General features: G+C 40.0%; 2 protein-coding genes and 1 long non-coding RNA gene across 7 annotated transcripts; 2 read left to right on the forward strand and 1 right to left on the reverse strand.

The window, feature by feature from the left end:
* Positions 1–432: 432 nt before the first annotated feature.
* On the reverse strand, positions 433–11159 carry LOC103437582 (RNA pseudouridine synthase 7-like). 5 transcript variants are annotated; one of them, XM_029103816.2, is made up of 12 exons: positions 10985–11159; positions 10843–10886; positions 10687–10764; positions 10452–10552; positions 10206–10293; positions 10014–10092; positions 9817–9899; positions 9199–9264; positions 9055–9111; positions 8703–8828; positions 8114–8349; positions 433–682 (listed from the first exon to the last, which is right to left on the reverse strand). In XM_029103816.2, the coding sequence occupies exons 1-12, from the start codon at positions 11073–11075 to the stop codon at positions 580–582; spliced, it is 1152 nt and encodes a 383-aa protein (XP_028959649.2). In that variant the 5' UTR covers positions 11076–11159; the 3' UTR covers positions 433–579. The 5 variants fall into 5 exon arrangements, with proteins under 5 accessions (XP_028959649.2, XP_070679765.1, XP_028959648.2 ...); XM_070823664.1 differs by lacking the exon at positions 9055–9111; XM_029103815.2 differs by having other exon boundaries at positions 9817–10092.
* On the forward strand, positions 609–7923 carry LOC139197071 (uncharacterized). Its single transcript, XR_011582104.1, has 2 exons — positions 609–740; positions 7881–7923. It is a non-coding gene; the product is annotated as an uncharacterized lncRNA (long non-coding RNA).
* A 2034-nt stretch (positions 11160–13193) lies between the features above and the next one.
* LOC103437512 (membrane-anchored ubiquitin-fold protein 3) lies at positions 13194–15261 on the forward strand. The gene is made up of 3 exons (XM_008375989.4): positions 13194–13584; positions 13938–14108; positions 14881–15261. Exons 1-3 carry the CDS (start codon positions 13455–13457, stop codon positions 14934–14936), a joined length of 357 nt encoding a protein of 118 aa, XP_008374211.1. The 5' UTR covers positions 13194–13454; the 3' UTR covers positions 14937–15261.
* Positions 15262–18159: the final 2898 nt, after the last annotated feature.

The following is an 18159-nucleotide window of genomic DNA, read 5'->3' on the forward strand; positions in this document are numbered from 1 at the left end:
GTCCCATTTTTTATTCCAATTTTGTTGAAGATTCTTATTCTTTCCTTCTGGCCAACTTGTTGAAGGTGCTCAAGTTACATAGGGTTTTTAGACCAGGTGGTGTCATGATGCAACTTTCATCCACGATTACCCCATAGGGCAATCACTCTAGAAATGTTTTTAGGATGAGGATCCTCTTTATGGGAATTTAAAAAATCAATCAATTATATTCGTTTATCATACATTGTACGATTTGTTTTTGTTAGATATTATTATGTTCAATTTTAAATAAAAAATCAAAATAATTTATAACAACATGATATACAATAAACGAATACGATTGATTGATTGCCACATAAAGAGGATCCAGATAGGATCCTAATCAATATTTTTATTCATTTCGTCTGTAAAATTTGAACATGAGACATCTTCCAACAAAATAAAGATCGGAAATGTAACGGAAAATAAGTTAATTAGGGTAAAATTGCATTTGTATACAATTCTTCAAAAAAAATTATGGTACAGGGCCTTACATTCTTGTCAAAGGGGGCTATTCGATGAAGAGTACAAAAGGCTTAGGGTTATGGATTACACGAATGGTTAGCTGAGTGATGCCCAATCCGGATACGGGCATTCATAAGTCCATCCGGGTGCAGAATATCGAACACAGTGCAGCCACAAAGCCTCTTCATGAACATCGTATCTGCAACAAAAATAATGGAAGTTGATGACAGTCCAAATCAAATTTTTACGGTTATAAGGTATATGCAAAAGAGTAAGACAAAAGAACAAGACTTGGAAGTGCCCAAGGACTAGATGGTGGAATCTAAAAGAAGAAAAACAAGTCATTTTCAAAGAGAAGGTAATCACCCAATGTGTGTGGGATAGAGAGGGGGAAGCTAGCCAAATGTGGGATTCCATGGCTAGTTGTATCCGAAAAGTAGCAAAAGAGGTATTAGGAGAGTCCAAGGGTTTTGCCCCACACCAAAAGGAATCTTGGTGGTGGAATGAGGAGGTACAAACAAAGGTGAAGGCTAAGAAGGAATGTTGTAAAGCCTTATACAAGGAGATGACCGATGAAAATGGTGAAAGGTATAGAAAAGCGAAGCAAGAGGCGAAGAAAGCTGTCAGAGAAGCTAAGTTAGTGGCTTACGACGATATGTATAAACGACTAGATACCAAAGAAGGAGAGTTGGATATCTATAAACTATCTAGAGCAAGGGAAAAGAAGACAAGGGACCTAAACCAAGTGAGGTGCATCAAGGATGAGGATGGAAAGGTTCTTGCTACAGAGAACGCGGTTAAAGACAGATGGAGAGGTTATTTTCATAATCTTTTCAATGAAGGACATGAAATGAGTGCTTCTTTAGTGGAGTTGAGTAACTCAGAAGAGTGTAGAAACTACTCTTTTTATCGTCGAATCCGGAAGGAAGAAGTGGTTGTAGCTTTGAAGAAGATGAAGCATAAAAAAGCAATAGGCCCAGACGATATACCAATCGAAGTGTGGAAACTTTTGGGAGAGACAGGTATAACATGGCTCACTGACCTTTTCAATAGGATTTTGAAAACGAAGAAGATGCCAAATGAGTGGCGAACGAGCACTTTGGTGCCTATCTACAAGAATAAGGGCGACGTACAAAATTGCATGAACTATAGGGGTATTAAGCTAATGAGTCATACAATGAAGCTCTGGGAGAGAGTCATTGAGCATAGATTGAGGCAAGAGACACGGGTTTCGGACAACCAATTCGGGTTCATGCCAGGGCGCTCAACCATGGAGGCAATCTATCTCTTACGAAGATTGATGGAAAGATATAGAGATGGGAAAAAGGATTTACACATGGTCTTTATAGATTTGGAAAAAGCGTATGATAGGGTCCCAAGAGACATTCTTTGGAGGATTTTAGAGAAGAAAGGAGTACGAGTAGCATATATCCAAGCTATAAAGGATATGTATGAAGGAGCAAAGACTGCCGTAAGAACTCATGAAGGACAAACCGAAAGCTTTCCCATAACTGTAGGATTACATCAAGGCTCATCCTTAAGTCCTTACCTTTTTGCGTTGGTAATGGATGAGTTAACAGGACATATTCAAGATGATATTCCTTGGTGTATGCTTTTCGCAGACGATATAGTGTTGATAGATGAAACTCAGGAAGGGGTAAATGCAAAGCTTAACCTTTGGAGAGAAGTGTTGGAATCTAAAGGTCTTCGCCTAAGCCGATCAAAGACAGAATATATGGAGTGCAAGTTCAGTGCAAATGGAGGCCAAAACGAGTTAGGGGTGAGGATCGGAGATCAAGAAATACCAAAGAGCGACCGTTTTCGTTACCTAGGATCTATTTTGCAAAAGAACGGAGAATTAGATGGAGATCTCAACCATAGAATACAAGCTGGATGGATGAAGTGGAAGAGTGCATCTGGCGTGTTATGTGACCGCCGTATGCCACTGAAGCTCAAGGGAAAATTTTATAGGACGGCAATAAGGCCGGCGATGCTGTATGGCACAGAATGTTGGGCGGTGAAACATCAGCACGTACACAAAATGGGTGTAGCGGAGATGAGGATGCTTCGTTGGATGTGTGGGCACACGAGAAAGGATAAGATTAGGAATGAGGATATCCGGGGTAAAGTAGGAGTAGCCGAAATTGAAGGAAAGATGAGAGAAAATCGGTTATGGTGGTTTGGACATGTGCAAAGAAGGCCTACTGACGCTCCGATTAGAAGATGCGACTATGGGACAGAGGTTCAGGGCCGAAGGGGTAGAGGAAGACCTAGGAAAACTTTGGAAGAGACTCTAAGAAAAGACTTAGAGTACTTAGATCTAACGAAGGACATGACACAGGATCGAGCACAATGGCGTTCTAAGATTCATATAGCCGATCCCACCCAATGACTTGGATTTTCCAAGTCTCCAACCGAGAAGTTTTCCTCACTCGGAAAATTAAGGGAACATTACCCCAACCTACATGCTCCACTCAGAAAGCTCCAACATACAAGCTTCAACAAAAGAAAATTCAAAGAACTTAGCGAATAAGGCTTTGGTGTATTTAACACAATACGTTGAAATGAAGGAAAGCTTATTTATTGATATCCCCGATACGCTATAAATATGTACATATACATGAGTCAAAATAAACGCACAAGAGGGAGCATTCACAAAGGTTGCTTAGGAGAAGTCTCAGCAGTCGGTAGAGCCCCAGAAAGAGAAGGCACCGGAGGGGGATCATTTGGAGCCTCAGTACTGGACAGAACCCTAGAAGGAGGAGGCATCAGAGGTTGATCATTTGGAGCTTCATTACGCGGTACAGCCCCCGAAGACGAAGGCAATAAATGCCTTTGGAACAAACCCACAAATCTCTGATGATCAAGTAAAACCTGACCATCAGTTTCCTTCATCTGGTCAAGCTTCCTCTTCATGTTTGTAGCATAGTCATGTGCGAGCCGGTGCAACTGTTTATTCTCATGCTTGAGCCCTCTAATCTCCTGTTTGAGACTCATCACTTCAGCCGCCAATGATTCAACTTGGCGGGTTCGAGCAAATAGGCGTTGGGCCATATTAGACACAGAACCTGCACACTGAACACTGAGAGCCAGCGAATCCTTAACAGCTAACTCATCAGACCGTTTGGAAAGTAGTCTGTTATCTTTGGGAGTGAGAAGGTTCCTGGCCACCACCGCAGCGGTCATATCATTCTTCATCACGGAATCCCCAACGGTAAGAGGACCAGTAGGGGAGACGAAGGATGGGCGTCATATGTTGTCTGGAGAAGGCGGGGCTGCCTCTTCAACAAGGTTCAAGTCAAAACGACGGTCGGAGGGGCCAGACATTTTCAAAGGTGTTGAAGAGAGAAGAGGTCGGACAAATCAAGATCTTAGAAGTGCAAGAATGAAGCTTCTACTGGTGGAGATTCAAGTGTGCTTTGGAACTTAATGCCAGCCCCTATAAAAATCTGCACTCGACGGAGCTTTAGAAATCGAAGAGGCGCCTGCTCAGAAATCGAAGAGGCGTTTGCTTTCTCAAAAGCTGGGCTGCTTAGAGATCACGAGGGTTGATCTCAGAAATCGAAGAGGCGTTTGCTTTCTCAAAAGTTGGGCTGCTCAAAGACCACAAAGGCCGATCTCAGAAATCGAAGAGGCGCTCGCTTTCTCAAAAGCTGGGCTCCCCAGAGACCACGAGGGTCGATCTCAGAAATCGAAGAGGCACGTACTTTTCCAGCCTTGTCAGCACCTGTCACACGCACACTCAGCTTTGCGGAAATTATAGGCATTCTGTCGAAGACTTCTGGGGAAGTAGAAAACACATGAATCTTACTGTTCAATCACCCACTTCCCACACGCAACAATAGCTCATGGGTACCACAGAAAACTTTGCCAAAGTTCTCTGCCAAAGTTGAGCACGTGAAGCTTGAAGGTCTAGTTACCATATTATTACCCACAAGGGTAAAGGAACAGTACCACTGCTGGATAATTGGAAAGTCCCTGTGTGTCAACCTCTGTGCTTCGTGGCAAGGTAGACTAGCAAACATGCCCAACCTTTACTCACATTCGAGAAAACACTCCCAATAAGATTGCTTGCTCCAAAATCGAAGAGGCACCGTCCGCCGAATCTCGAGAGCCAGACTCCCAACATGACTACTTTCTTAAAAATCGAAGAGAGGGTAAAGGAACAGTACCATTGCTGGATAACTGGAAAGTCCCTGTGTGTCAACCTCTGTGCTTTGTGGCAAGGTAGACTAGCAAACATGCCCAACCTTTACTCACATTCGAGAAAACACTCCCAACAAGATTGCTTGCTCCAAAATCGAAGAGGCACCGCCCTCCGAATCTCGAGAGCCAGACTCCCAACATGATTACTTTCTCAAAAATCGAAGAGACACTGCTCCCCGAATCTTCGAGAGCCAGACCCCCAGCATGATTGCTTTCTCAAAAATCGATGAGGCATCGTTCTCCGAATCAATCGAAGAGGCGCTCGCTTTCTCAAAAGCTGGGCTGCTCAGAGACCACGAGGACCGATCTCAGAAATCGAAGAGGCACCTACTTTTCTAGCCTTGTCAGCACCTGTCACACGCACACTCAACCTTGCAGAAATTATGGGTATTCTGTCGAAGACTTCTGGTGAAGTAGAAAGCACATGAATCTTACTGTTCAATCACCCACTTCCCACACGCAACAATAGCTCATGGGTACCACATATAACTTTGCCAAAGTTCTCTGCCAAAGTTGAGCACGTGAAGCTTGCAGCTCCCACTACATCGCTCTGACCAAGAAAGGTAAAAGAATAGCAAAGAAACCGCACTAACAAAGTTTAGACACATAAATTTTGAAGGTCTAGCTACCATATTATTACCCACAAGGGTAAAGGAACAGTACCACTGCTGGATAATTGGAAAGTCCCTGTGTGTCAACCTCTGTGCTTCGTGGCAAGGTAGACTAGCAAACATACCCAACCTTTACTCACATTCGAGAAAACACTCCCAACAAGATTGCTTGCTCCAAAATCGAAGAGGCACCGTCCTCCGAATCTCGAGAGCCAGACTCCCAACATGACTACTTTCTCAAAATCGAAGAGAAGGTAAAGGAACAGTACCATTGCTGGATAATTGGAAAGTCCCTGTGTGTCAACCTTTGTGCCTCGTGGCAAGGTAGACTAGTAAACATGCCCAACCTTTACTCACATTCGAGACAACACTCCCAACAAGATTGCTTGCTCCAAAATCGAAGAGGCACCGCCCTCCGAATCTCGAGAGCCAGACTCCCAACATGATTACTTCCTCAAAAATCGAAGAGACACTGCTCTCCGAATCTCGAGAGCCAGACCCCTAACATGATTGCTTTCTCAAAAATCGAAGAGGCATCGTTCTCCGAATCTCGAGAGCCAGATACCACAGACCACTTTTTCAAAGTGCTCTGACAGAGTTAAAACATGTGAAACTGGCAGCTCCCACTACAGTGCTATGACCAAGCAGGGTAAAGGAATAGCATTACTACTTATTGTTAGGGAGACTCCTACATATGTCGACCTCCATCCCCAACGGACAGGCAGACCTGCAAAAATGCTCAACCCTTCATCATATCTGAGAGGGCACTCCCAACGAAGCCTTTCGAAATATTCAGCTTTCTTTCCCCCCGATAATACCTCTGCAAACAAGCTATACTAGAGCAAGAATATCTCATATCATCAGGGTTAAAAGCAAGAGTATCCCATATCATGCTTTTTCCCTGTCTTTTCCTTTGGCCTTGTTTTTACCTGCAAGACAAGGAGAAAGAGAGCAATCAGTCAACACTTGGAATCAAGCTTCCAGCCAGGAACTGACTGCCTGGAACCCCTTACCTGATTACTTACCTGACATTGCTCTCGAGTACTCATCTTCAACATCTTATGTTTCCAGGGAAGATTCCGCATCTGCTTGAGGAACAGATAGGGCAAGTGCGAAGGATACAAGGAAGCATGTGGAGACAAGCGTAACAGCACACGTGCCGATACATCCATTACTCTGTCAAAAGCAAAAGTATCCCATATCAGCAGGGTGGAACGTACTCTAGATTTGATGGACTTGTTTTGACCCTCAAATTCTTCAGTCGGCCTTATACTCTGGAGGAAACCAGAAAACCCTCCAGCTCAGTTCAAGAATAAGCCTGCGGAAAGTTACTTCTTCAAAAGCAAAAGTATCTCATATCATCTCTTCTCATTTTTCTTCTCTTTATCCTTCATGCTGCTGCAAGATGGGGAGAAGGTGAACAATCAGTCGGAGCTCTGATTGCTTACCTTGTCTGTCACCTCTTTCAGCAGACCCCCTAGCTCGGCGACTTGGGGGACTCCTACTACATGGTTTGTATCGCGCTTGACCAAGCCTGAAACTACAAGTAAGCTTCAAGTGAAATTGATACATTACCTTGTGCATCTCCACCAGTTAAAGATACCACCCCTGGATGGAGGAAGAGTATTTCCAGAGAAGATGCCACATCTACCTATGAGACAGATAAGGCAAGTCAAGACGACACCACACTCCGATACTTAGAAGTTTCGTGATTACGAGATCATTCTCCCACAATATTTCCTAATGTCATTTGTACTAAATCATTCACTTGTACTCACTAAAAGAGAGCTTGAACCTATGTACTTGTGTAAACCCTTCACAATTAATGAGAACTCTTCTATTCCGTGGACGTAGCCAATCTGGGTGAACCACGTACATCTTGTGTTTGCTTTCCTATCTCTATCCATTTATATACTTATCCACACTAATGACCGGAGCAATCTAGCGAAGATCACAAAAAGCGACCGTTTTCGCTACCTAGGATCTATCTTGCAAGAGAACGGAGAATTAGATGGAGATCTCAACCATAGAATACGAGCTGGATGGATGAAGTGTAAGAATGCATCCGGCGTGTTGTGTGACCGTCGTAGGCCACTGAAGCTCAAGGGAAAATTTTATAGGACGGCAATAAGGCCAGCGATGTTGTATGGCACAGAATGTTGGGCGGTGAAGCATCAACACGTACACAAAATGGGTGTAGCGGAGATGAGGATGCTTCGTGGGATGTGTGGGCACACGAGAAAGGATAAGATTGGGAATGAGGATATCCGAGGTAAAGTAGGAGTAGCCGAAATTGTAGGAAAGATGAGAGAAAATAGGCTCCGGTGATTTGGACATGTGCAAAGAAGGCCGACTGACGCTCCGGTTCGAAGATGTGACTACGGGACAGAGGTTCAGGGCCGAAGGGGTAGAGGAAGACCTAGGAAAACTTTGGAAGAGACTCTAAGAAAAGACTTAGAGTACTTGGATCTAACGGAGGACATGACACAAAACCGAGCGCAATGGCGTTCTAGGATTCATATAGCCGACCCCACTTAGTGGGAAAAGGCTTTGTTGTTGTTGTTGTTGTTGTTGTATAAGGTATATGCATCAAAGAATATTTTCATTTAGACTCTGACGAAAATAGAGGTCGCACTTGGTGCGATGGCAAGTGCCTTCGCCCATGAGCGGTAGGTCTCGGGTTCGAGACTTGGGAGCAGCCTCTCCATAAATGGGGTAAGGCTAGCCGACATTCACCTCTCCCAGACCCTGCGTAAAGCGGGAGCCTTGTGCACTGGGTACGATCTAGACTCTGACGAAAATAAAAATCTTACCCTTTTGGAACCAAATTCGGACAATTTGTACACATGGGATCAATGCTGAAATCTTCATTGGGGTCTACATGTTCAGTGGATAAATTTTCACAAAACCCAGAGGTCAGAAAGGGCCTGGAATTTACAGCGGCTCTATCAGCACCCATTCCTTCAGTTGAACGACCATTAACAAGTTTGGACAGGTAAAGCATGTCATTGGCTATCGGATAGCCTACATGTTGCAAATGGACACGTATCTACATCACAGAAAAACGGAAATCATTGATGTTTTAGTCGACGCAAATCTTGGCTTCAGAATTCAGATCATTTGGAATAAAAAATGCAGAGCTATGTCTTTAGAGTTTAAAGGATATCGAAATTCAGAAAACAAAATGGAAGGTAGAGTCATAAGAACAGAAGTGTAGTAGTAAAAGTTCACTGAAATGAATAGCGAATGGAAAACTACCACAGGGAACCAAAAGTAAAAGCATATGCTGCATATTGCAAACTTCACCGCCGAGAATTGAAAGGGGAGATAATTTTCCTTTTCAAGAGAAAACCATTCAAAATGTGGTGTTACATTGCCCATATAATCAGTGCATAGACTTACTTGATGAGTTCGGCCAGTGACTGGTTCACACAAGACAAGACTGTGAATTCCATTGGTACTGAGTCTAGTAAACTTTGTACAGGCAGTCTTCCCCTTGATGAGCGTATCATCAGATAAATCACTAACCTGCATAAACAAGAGACGGTTATCATCCAGTATGGGCACTTTGTACAAGCAGTCTATATAATTCAAAATATCAATTGTAGAAGACCAGTTAACAATGGGTTACCCATGGCAGGAAGTTTCAAACAACCAACCTTAACAACAACAATCACAGAGAAGTTCATAGAAACTACTAAAAGACCCTACGGTTTAAGCAGAAACTACTAGCATCATGCACAAGATAACCCACCTCTGCTGTGCTCCTACATTCTCGAGGATCATGAATAACGTTAGCATCTACAAGTTGCTGGTGGAAGAGAGGAAAAAAAAAACAATCTGTCAATCCTAACATTATGACCAGCAGTTTTAACATCCAGCTCTAACAAAAGCAAACCTCTTGCTCAGGAAATTCTCCAGCAACTCTTGCAATGTACTGTTTCTGGACCATCCCTCCTTCAATCTGCAACAATTGCATTTGACATCAGAAAATCAAGAGCGGAAAACCTTCTTATCCACAAAAGCATGAAAGGCACACCATCTAGTCATCAAAACAGAACCTCTTAAAACACAGTGGAACAAGATAAATTGATTTCTCAACGGCAGTGACATGTGCATGCAACCAATACCAATACTTAGACAACGTGAACATTACCAGCCAAATAATTGGGAAAACCCCAAGCTTAGTAGTCATATGTACTGGTATAAAAGGTACACAGTTTACTCTATATGAATATAGACGATACACCTAAAGAGACAGTATACTTTATATTTGACATGTAGCACATACCCAATCAGATGAGTGTACCCCTGCCTACATACAGGGATAAGCCCGTAATGCATGTAGCTCCAGGACTATATGGAACTGTATCGTGACAGAAACCAACTCACTATTAATTTATGCTACCATAATACACAGGCATTGGCCATGATGATGACTCAAAGTTTTCCGAAAAAGTTAACGAATAAATTGTTTGCTAAGTATCATATAGTCACTTCTAAAGATAAAGCTTACCTGTTGCCTAAAGTAGTTGGCTTTTGAAGAACTTTTGGCCAAGATAAGGAGTCCTGAGACAAGCCGATCTAGTCGATGAATCGCTAGCATGATCATGTCAAGGAAAGTATAATAAAGAATATATAAGATTTCACTGCAAAATATCATTATGCTAAAATACGTGCTGCCAAAAGTATAATGTTTAAAGCTTAGGTTACGGAATAGAGGTGCCAAGCCATGCTCAGCCTCAAGGATCCCAACAACAGTGTTCTTACGATATTGACCACATGAATGCACCTAGAAAACAGCAGATACTAACAGGCATAAGACTCCGTAATAAGGTTATAGGAGATGAGAAAAAAATCTCATCCCCAGCTAGGCACACTAGCTAGGTCAGAAATTCAACTCACCGGAACAGATGCAGGTTTACAAACGACAACCACATCCGGTTCTTCTTGGAGAATTGATACATCACAAGTCATCACCGGCGGCTCATGCCTACAACCAAAACCAATTACACAAATTTGAAATACGAATTTGAACCAATCACACAGTTAACAAAAGCTCACAAGGAAACAGAGACAGATAGAAAAAAGCAATCACCAAAAGCCATGAATGTAACAAGAAGAGTGAGAGCCATCAACCACAACACAAACCTGTGGACGAAGTGGCTTATCTTTTGCGACGTTTTAACAATGTAGGAAACCGGCACCATCACTCCCTCAACCTGTATCCTTCCAGATTTCACTGCACTAACCTACATTGCACAACAAATTAAAACCTCATACAAAATCATAAACCCAAAACCTGAACTAATCGTCACGAAATCGTTCCATTAAAATGTAAAAGAAAGTAAAACAAGAACACGAAAACGGAGACGGAAACTCATACATAGTAATCATAAGGCCGGCCTTTGAACTCATAGGTGAACAAGTCAACGATGGTCTTCCCCGCCCACCGTTTCTTCACCTAAAAACCCGGAATCACAGAATTAGGGTTTAATCACAGCAAACTAATCACATTAACAAATTAATGAAGCAAGCTTACATGACAGATGAACTCGAAGTTGTAGGGTCTGACATGGCGCCTCCCTGCAACATTCCCGCCAAAGACATTTTTATTTATTTAACGGTTTAATTTGTTAATATTTTCGAAAAGTCGAAAAAAATTTCAACGGCTGAGAACGTACCATCGCGAAAGATGTAATCTTGCCGTTGCGGCCGAATCTCCGGAGTCTGCCACACGATCTCCATGGCCTTCTCTTCCTTTCTACTCTTCATTTTTCGGCCTTGTTTCCGATTTTCGGATCAAATTTCCGGCTTTTGGAAGCCAAATCACAACCCTAGACCCCAAACTCCTCAAACGACGTCGTCAAATTGAATTTAAAATCTTTATTTATTTATTTATTTATTTTGAGCAAACGATGTAATTTACATTAAGGGGTTTAAGGAAGAGAGTGAGCTAAATCTCATAATTGGTTAGCAATAATATGATTGCAATTTGTCTTTGACAAGTATCGAACTTAAGACCTCTCAATTCTAAGTGAAAAGGAATATCACTATATCGTTATCAAAATATTAGTATTCAATATGCTAACAAAAACGTTGTCGCAAAGAAGTTGGTTTTATTCGAGTAATTTCAATTGGGTTTGGACCTATTTGAGTTCGAGTTTTCCAACTTTATTGAGATTATCTTGTAATAATACTTTATTTTGTAAGATTTTTTAAAATGAAAACTAATTAAAAGAGTTTGAAAATTTTGAAGGCGTGTTAACTAATTCGGAATCGGAATGAAAGTAAGGAGTTTGATTCCAATTACGTATCATACATGTATTTACTAAAATGGTGAGGAATCAACAGTGCATGGACCCGCACAAAAAGTGGAATTCAATTCCTGGAATGAGAGGAATTGGACTCCCTACATCGATGTGGTAATTGAATTCCGGGATGATGAGGGAATTGGGAATCCATTTGCTCTTCCAATTATGCTCTCCTATCAATCTGTCGTTTAATCCAACAAATTAATCTCACGAGCTTGAAATCGATAAGGTGAAGGAATTGAAAATCTAATAGGTTCAAAAGATCTACGGGTGGCATACGAGATCTTGTCCTCGAACACTGGATCGTCGTCGTTCAGGAGGCGATGGTCCAGCCGCTTCAACACTGCCAACACGCACGCGTGGACGTAGCTCGGGACGATGACGCCAACGTCAGTATCTCACGTATGTGCTTCTCGCTCGCTGGCTCATCCTCCTGCGACATCGCTTTGACGATCGCGACCTTATGTGGCTGGGTTTTTTCTTCTGCGGGGAGGGAAGATGAATGCGGCTGGGTTCTTTATTTGGTTTTTACACAATTGTGGATATTTAATTCTTTAATTTAACTAAATAAGTACAAATAAATAGCTAAAACGTTTTTAAAAATAAATATATAGAATAAAAATAAAACAAAAAAAGGGTATTTTAGTACTCACATTAAGTCTTATTCCGAAACTCAGTTTCATTTCTATTTTGATTCCTCTCCATTTCAATTTATTCTCAATTAAATTCCTCCGTAATCCAATTCCTCCTATTTTGATTACGGTTACGTAAACGAGCCATGAGTTTTAACGATAAGGACAAAATAAAGAGTAAAATTAATAGTACCAGGATTGACTTTTTAGTATAAAGGTTTTTCATTAAAGTAAATAGTACCAGTAAGTTTTCGTTAAAATTCCATTTTTTAAATTTTGAACTAAACAACACATCAAATACACACACATCATCTATAGAAAAGTTAATTAAACTAAATAGCGTAGAGACCACTTCTAATGTTTCAATCATGCGAAATTTTAACCGAGAGAAACTTAAAAACAAAAATATCATTTATCGTTCAAATAGAAATCAACAACAAACTTCAATTGTATATACACTAAATCTTGTACCTAGCTTATATTATATAAACGGAATAGATAATATGTTGAACGAGAGAATTCGGGCTAAAATCGGGTTGCATTTGGATTGACATAGCCGTGCAAGGCATTTACCCAACCCACATTAACACACACACACACACACAACTCAATAAATAATCGGATTGAGATCACTTTGGGTTTGAGCAGACTTTAAAATTTATAGTTCATATACTAATAACACAACTTAATCTCAATAATTAAGTGTGGCTTCTACACAACTTAAAAACGAGTCATGCGTATGTCATATAATCAATTTAACAAAAAATTGTAGGCTCAATAACATTTTTAAACATAAATTCATACATTTTTTTTTGTAACACACGATATTATCTACACTAAATAAATTTCTACAATCCCATGATGCAATGTAAAAAAAAAAAGAAATTTTTGCCTTATTTTTTGAAAGGGCAGAGGGTGTAAATGTAATATTATAATGAATCTGCTGCCTGAAACGACTTCGTATTGGAGCCGATTTACCTTCGGGTGCACCCTCTTCTCCTACAGCTCGCCAACAACCAGCACCAACCTCCAACCACCATAGAAGAAACAAAGAGAAGAAGGGGAAGAACGCCTGAATTGTTCGGACCGATCGGCTGCTGCGCAAGGAGAAAAGGGTCGGCGTTTGGGAAGCGGTAGAGTGACACGTGGAAGCAATCAGTCGGTGCATAGGCGTAAGAAGTCAAAAGTCAAGAGCTTGACTGAGAGAGATGCCGGAGGACGATTTGGTGGACATAAAGTTCCGGTTGTACGACGGCACCGATGTCGGTCCGTTCAGCTACTCATCGGCCTCAACCGTCGATATGCTCAAGCAGAGGGTCGTCTCTGATTGGCCCAAAGGTTTTGCCTTTGCCACTCGTTGTTTTTTACAACTTTAATTTCCATGTAATTTTGTTTGCTATGAAGTTTTTCGATTTAATTTGGTTCGAAATTTCGAATTTTGATTCTGATTTGGGGGTTTATACATCTGGGTTTGAAATTTCAGTTATTGGCAATCCGAATGTTAGCAAATTTTGATAGATTTATTAATAATTAGATGAAATCTCAACACAATTTTGATTTGGGCAATCAGAATTTTGGTAGAAGTTATGGATTCAGTCACAAATTTGTAATTTTGACTCTTTTTCATATGTTTTAACTGTGTTTTCAGCTTTGTTTGATTTTCTTGGATTGCCCTTTTGATTGTTTGGTAGGCAAGACTATGACGCCGAAGACGGCGAATGAAGTGAAACTGATGAGTTTTGGCAAGATTTTGGAGAACAACAAGACAGTGGGTCAGTGTAAATTACCTTTGGCTGATATTGGTGGGGGAATTATCGTAATGCATGTTGTTGTACAGCCAGCTATCGAAAAAGCTAAAACGGGTAATGTTTCCATCACGATCTTAATCTCGAAAAATTACTTGTGGCTTGTGAGTTTGATTTCCGTAAATGAAACTCTATGTTGGAAAAAGATATGCTTCTGGTCATTTCGATATCTTATTTTTGGGTGGAAGTCCCGTTCATAGACGAAAAATGAATTCTAGTTTGGGTAGAGGGGGTACTGGATTGATAAATGCAGCCTTTATACCTCGAGAAGTTAATTGTAAATGTAATTTCCTCTTGAAATTTTTCAACCGTTGTTCCACAATCAACTAGGAAAATATGTAAAATAAAATTGGAACGGAAAGTTAACGTGGACGTGGTCATTAGCATTTGGTTTTAGCCTATGAGAAGGTTTTGCTTTCTTTCTTCTGCTCCATAAGATGATATATCTTCAGTGTTATTGGTGACGTGTGTAATGTCCCTGAAAGAAGAGTGACCCAGGCTATGGTATTAGAGCAGATTCGAGTTTAAAGAAGGTTTAATGCAGACTACAGTCGACGAAAGATGGCCATTTAGATTATGACCTTATTTCTACCTTAGGATGCACAATTAACATCCCGAGAATGGAGAGGTGCATATAGTATAGCATCCTTGCTGGTTATAGCTACCACTGTGTTCGTTGTTCTTCATTTTTACTAATCTTAAAGAGTATAAAAATAATCAGGAACATTTTATTGGGATTAATTAGGTTAAGTTGTGTTGTGTTGCATTCCTTTAATGATTTTCTGAGCATGAGATTCTAATAAAATTGTCATCGTTATTTTCCGAACAGAAAAGAAGATTGATGATCTGCCCCAGAAAGTTGTCTGCTCATGTTCCATATTATGAAAAAACTGTTTGAGGTTGGGACCTGGTGACCTGGGTATCAATCCCTTGGTTACAGAAACCATCCTCGGGTCATACGCTTGTCCATTGTTATTGTAGCATCAACGTGTACATGTTGTGATGTGTGTACAGAAAACCATGTTGTTGGTGATTTCAGTAGTTTCAAGGCTCTTGTGTTCCACCACACGGGTTGCTTGCCTTACTTGTTTCCGGTTTGGTTCTTGCCTTGTTCCTCTGCCTGTCTCTGTGTAAATTGCTTGAATGATTGTAGCAGTAATGGAAAGCTGTATAGACCTTGTTAATGCAAATAACAACATTTAAACTACAAGTAGAAATGCCTAGAATTTTTCTCCATGGCAGCTATTTCGGATATCTTCATGAGTATGTGCCAAGCTTGTCAATCCAACCTTCCTCTAGCAGTCCCCTGTGAAATCTGGCAAACTCTGAAACTGTAAACAGGCTCTTCGGTGAAGAAAAACCCGAAAATCGCACATTGCATCCCCTGCCCTCTTGCCAGCATCTAGGATAACTTGAATGAGTTCACCTGTGATCTTATTCAGGCATTCGTAAATCGTAACTTCCGGGGCTCCTTCAACATCTTAAGGTGAGAGTCCCGGCTGTCATGGTCAATGGATTTCCGATGAAGGTCCCGGGAAACATAAATTCAGTTCACTTGCATTAACTAGTGTGCACGGAGTAAAACGTAGAAGTTGTATCGAGGGAGTAGGCATTTAATAAGAAGGTTGTTTTGAATGTTTTCTATTTTGATTAAGCATATTTAGGGATGGCAACGGATCGGTTTGGGGACGAAAATGCTATATCCATCCCCATAATCACGAAAATTAACCATATCCATAACCGCAAATTAATCATTGGGTATTATCCATAATCATACCCACCGGATAACGGATTTTCCATCAGTTAACGGTTATATCCATCTTCATTAATACAAAAAATATATTCGTCCAATTGACGCATGATAATTTAGTAAATATTAATTTCGTCACTAAATATTTGATGTATAAAATGATTTAATTATTGGATCTTGTGGAACATAAAAATTAAAGCTAAACATTGATAATGTTGCTTGATCTTTGATATCTCGCATAAATACTATTAAATTCTCATAGATTTTTATTCATATAAAAACTTTTGAACTTTGCCACAAAATAAAACTCACATAATGCAATTTTTGTATTCTTAAGGTAATGGATTCGGTAAATAATGAAATACATATATATACATATAATTATATTATATATTATTCGGTTCGGATTCGGGTACGGATATGGATTGGGGACTCCTATAACCATAACCGAATAATATTCACGGTTTTTCCCTATCCCCAAAATATACCCGAATTTTCATACTCAAATCCAATCCATTCAGGCGGTTATCCACGGTTATCAAGTTTAACGGTTAGAATTGCCATCCCTAAGCATATTTCAGTAGGGATAGATTTTTTATTTTATTTTAATTTTATTGATTATAGGGTTGGTTTTGGATTGTGGTGCTTTAAAAAAAAAGGCAACGAATTAAAAAAATCTGGAACATTAAATGTGTTTAGTAAAATAAAAATAAAAATAAAAGCTTTTTTAAAAAATGCTGTCAATGAAAATTAAAAAAACATAGAAAAGCAGAAGTTGGGTCTACATGCTTCTAAAATAAGTGTTTTTTTTTTAGGAAAAATAATGAAAATGACTTGAAAATTTTGAGTTTTAACGATAAGGACAAATTAAAGAATAAAGTGAATAGTACCATGATTGACTTTTTAGGGTTAAAATGTGGTTTTTCGTTAAAGTGAACAATATCAGGAGTTTTTCGTTAAAATTCCATTTTTTTTTCAAATCATAGGAATTAATGCTCATTTAATGAAATTTTCAAATAGCAAGTATACCCCCACATATTTTACAAAATTACAATATTTGCTCCTATATTATTGTTTTTGACAATATATCACATTAAATATCTTATCATTTTTAGTCATTTAACATATTCAAAGCAATTTATAAAAAAAGTTTACCAAACACTCAAACATTTTTTTTATTGGAAGTACATTTACAAAAAAAAAGTTTACCAAACACTAAACAACTTTATTTTACAGTTGTTTCTTCTCACAACACAGCATAATCAGTTTTTTTTTGTTTTTTTATTATTTTTATTTTTTTTAAACACATAATACCAAACTAGCCCTTAATCAATTAATTAACATAGTTAAGTTTTAATATATATAGGGGAAACTTGATAGAAGTGACACACCCCGACCTAAATCGAGGCATGCTAGCCGTCATGTGAGGATGACGTAGCCATGTGCGCCGTGTGGAAGTGACAGTGATATGAAAGTGTGAGTAAATAAAAACCAAACTAGCTAACTTACACTAGACAAGTATAAAAGTGCGAGTGAAGGTATTTAAAGTGTAGATACACATATTCAGAGCATAGGTAACCTAGATGCAGTCCAGCCAGGTAGGTAAGAATTATACAAGGCATGAAAGAAATCCCTACATTATTTGAAGTTTGTCAGAACAACCGTAGAGTCCTCGTAAGCCACTAACATGAACTTCTAACTAGAACTTGGAGGGGCGCAAAACAGAAAACGTGATCGGGCAAAACTGCCGTAGAGTCGGAACCACCTAATGTGGTCTGTACAATAGGGCTGTGCACCAAACTTGGATCCAAGGTGAGCGTGCGGTGCGGGAGGTGAACATCACGTGAAGAATTGTGCCCTGGCCACGGGTGGGAGCACTAACACCGGGGTGCATAATAATGAGCTCTACATGCCTCTGCGTATAACCATAACCAATGCAACCACTAACATCATACAGTTCTCACTTGAAACTTACATGGCCTCCACAGTGTCATACAATAGTATGCATATAATAAAATGAAATGCAAGCATGACATGGCATTTAAAAGAATACGCTCGTTCCAAAACAGTTTCTGGGAAAATGTAAAGCATATATACATACATACATACACATATATATATATATATATATATATATATATAGAAAACAAAAGTCCACTCACTGGTATGTAGCAGGGTCGTAACCCCCGAGTCTCGCCTGGCTACGCTCGTCCTCCGGAAACGTCTCACCTATATGCAAAACAACTAATTTAACGTTAGTTTTAAGCACATAACCAAAACCATGTAATAACTTTTCATAGGTCGCTCAATTGGGGTATTTGAATATACCATCATGGCCTACTCAACACCACGAGCATC

This window comes from Malus domestica, chromosome 06 (assembly GCF_042453785.1).
Source record: "Malus domestica chromosome 06, GDT2T_hap1".
Classification (NCBI taxonomy): Eukaryota; Viridiplantae; Streptophyta; class Magnoliopsida; order Rosales; family Rosaceae; genus Malus; species Malus domestica.

Excerpts from the sequence above, each read along its gene's own strand:
- LOC103437582 (XM_029103815.2), bottom strand. The coding sequence starts at position 11,075 with ATGAAGAGTAGAAAGGAAGAGAAGGCCATGGAGATCGTGTGGCAGACT. Across the intron at positions 10,093-10,205 it reads GTAAACCTGCATCTGTTCCG|GTGCATTCATGTGGTCAATA; the intron begins GTGAGTTGAATT and ends GCTGTTTTCTAG. Across the intron at positions 683-8,113 it reads CCGAATTTGGTTCCAAAAGG|ATACGATGTTCATGAAGAGG; the intron begins GTAAGATTTTTA and ends TTTTTGTTGCAG.
- LOC103437512 (XM_008375989.4), top strand. The coding sequence starts at position 13,455 with ATGCCGGAGGACGATTTGGTGGACATAAAGTTCCGGTTGTACGACGGC. Across the intron at positions 13,585-13,937 it reads CGTCTCTGATTGGCCCAAAG|GCAAGACTATGACGCCGAAG; the intron begins GTTTTGCCTTTG and ends ATTGTTTGGTAG. Across the intron at positions 14,109-14,880 it reads TATCGAAAAAGCTAAAACGG|AAAAGAAGATTGATGATCTG; the intron begins GTAATGTTTCCA and ends TTTTCCGAACAG.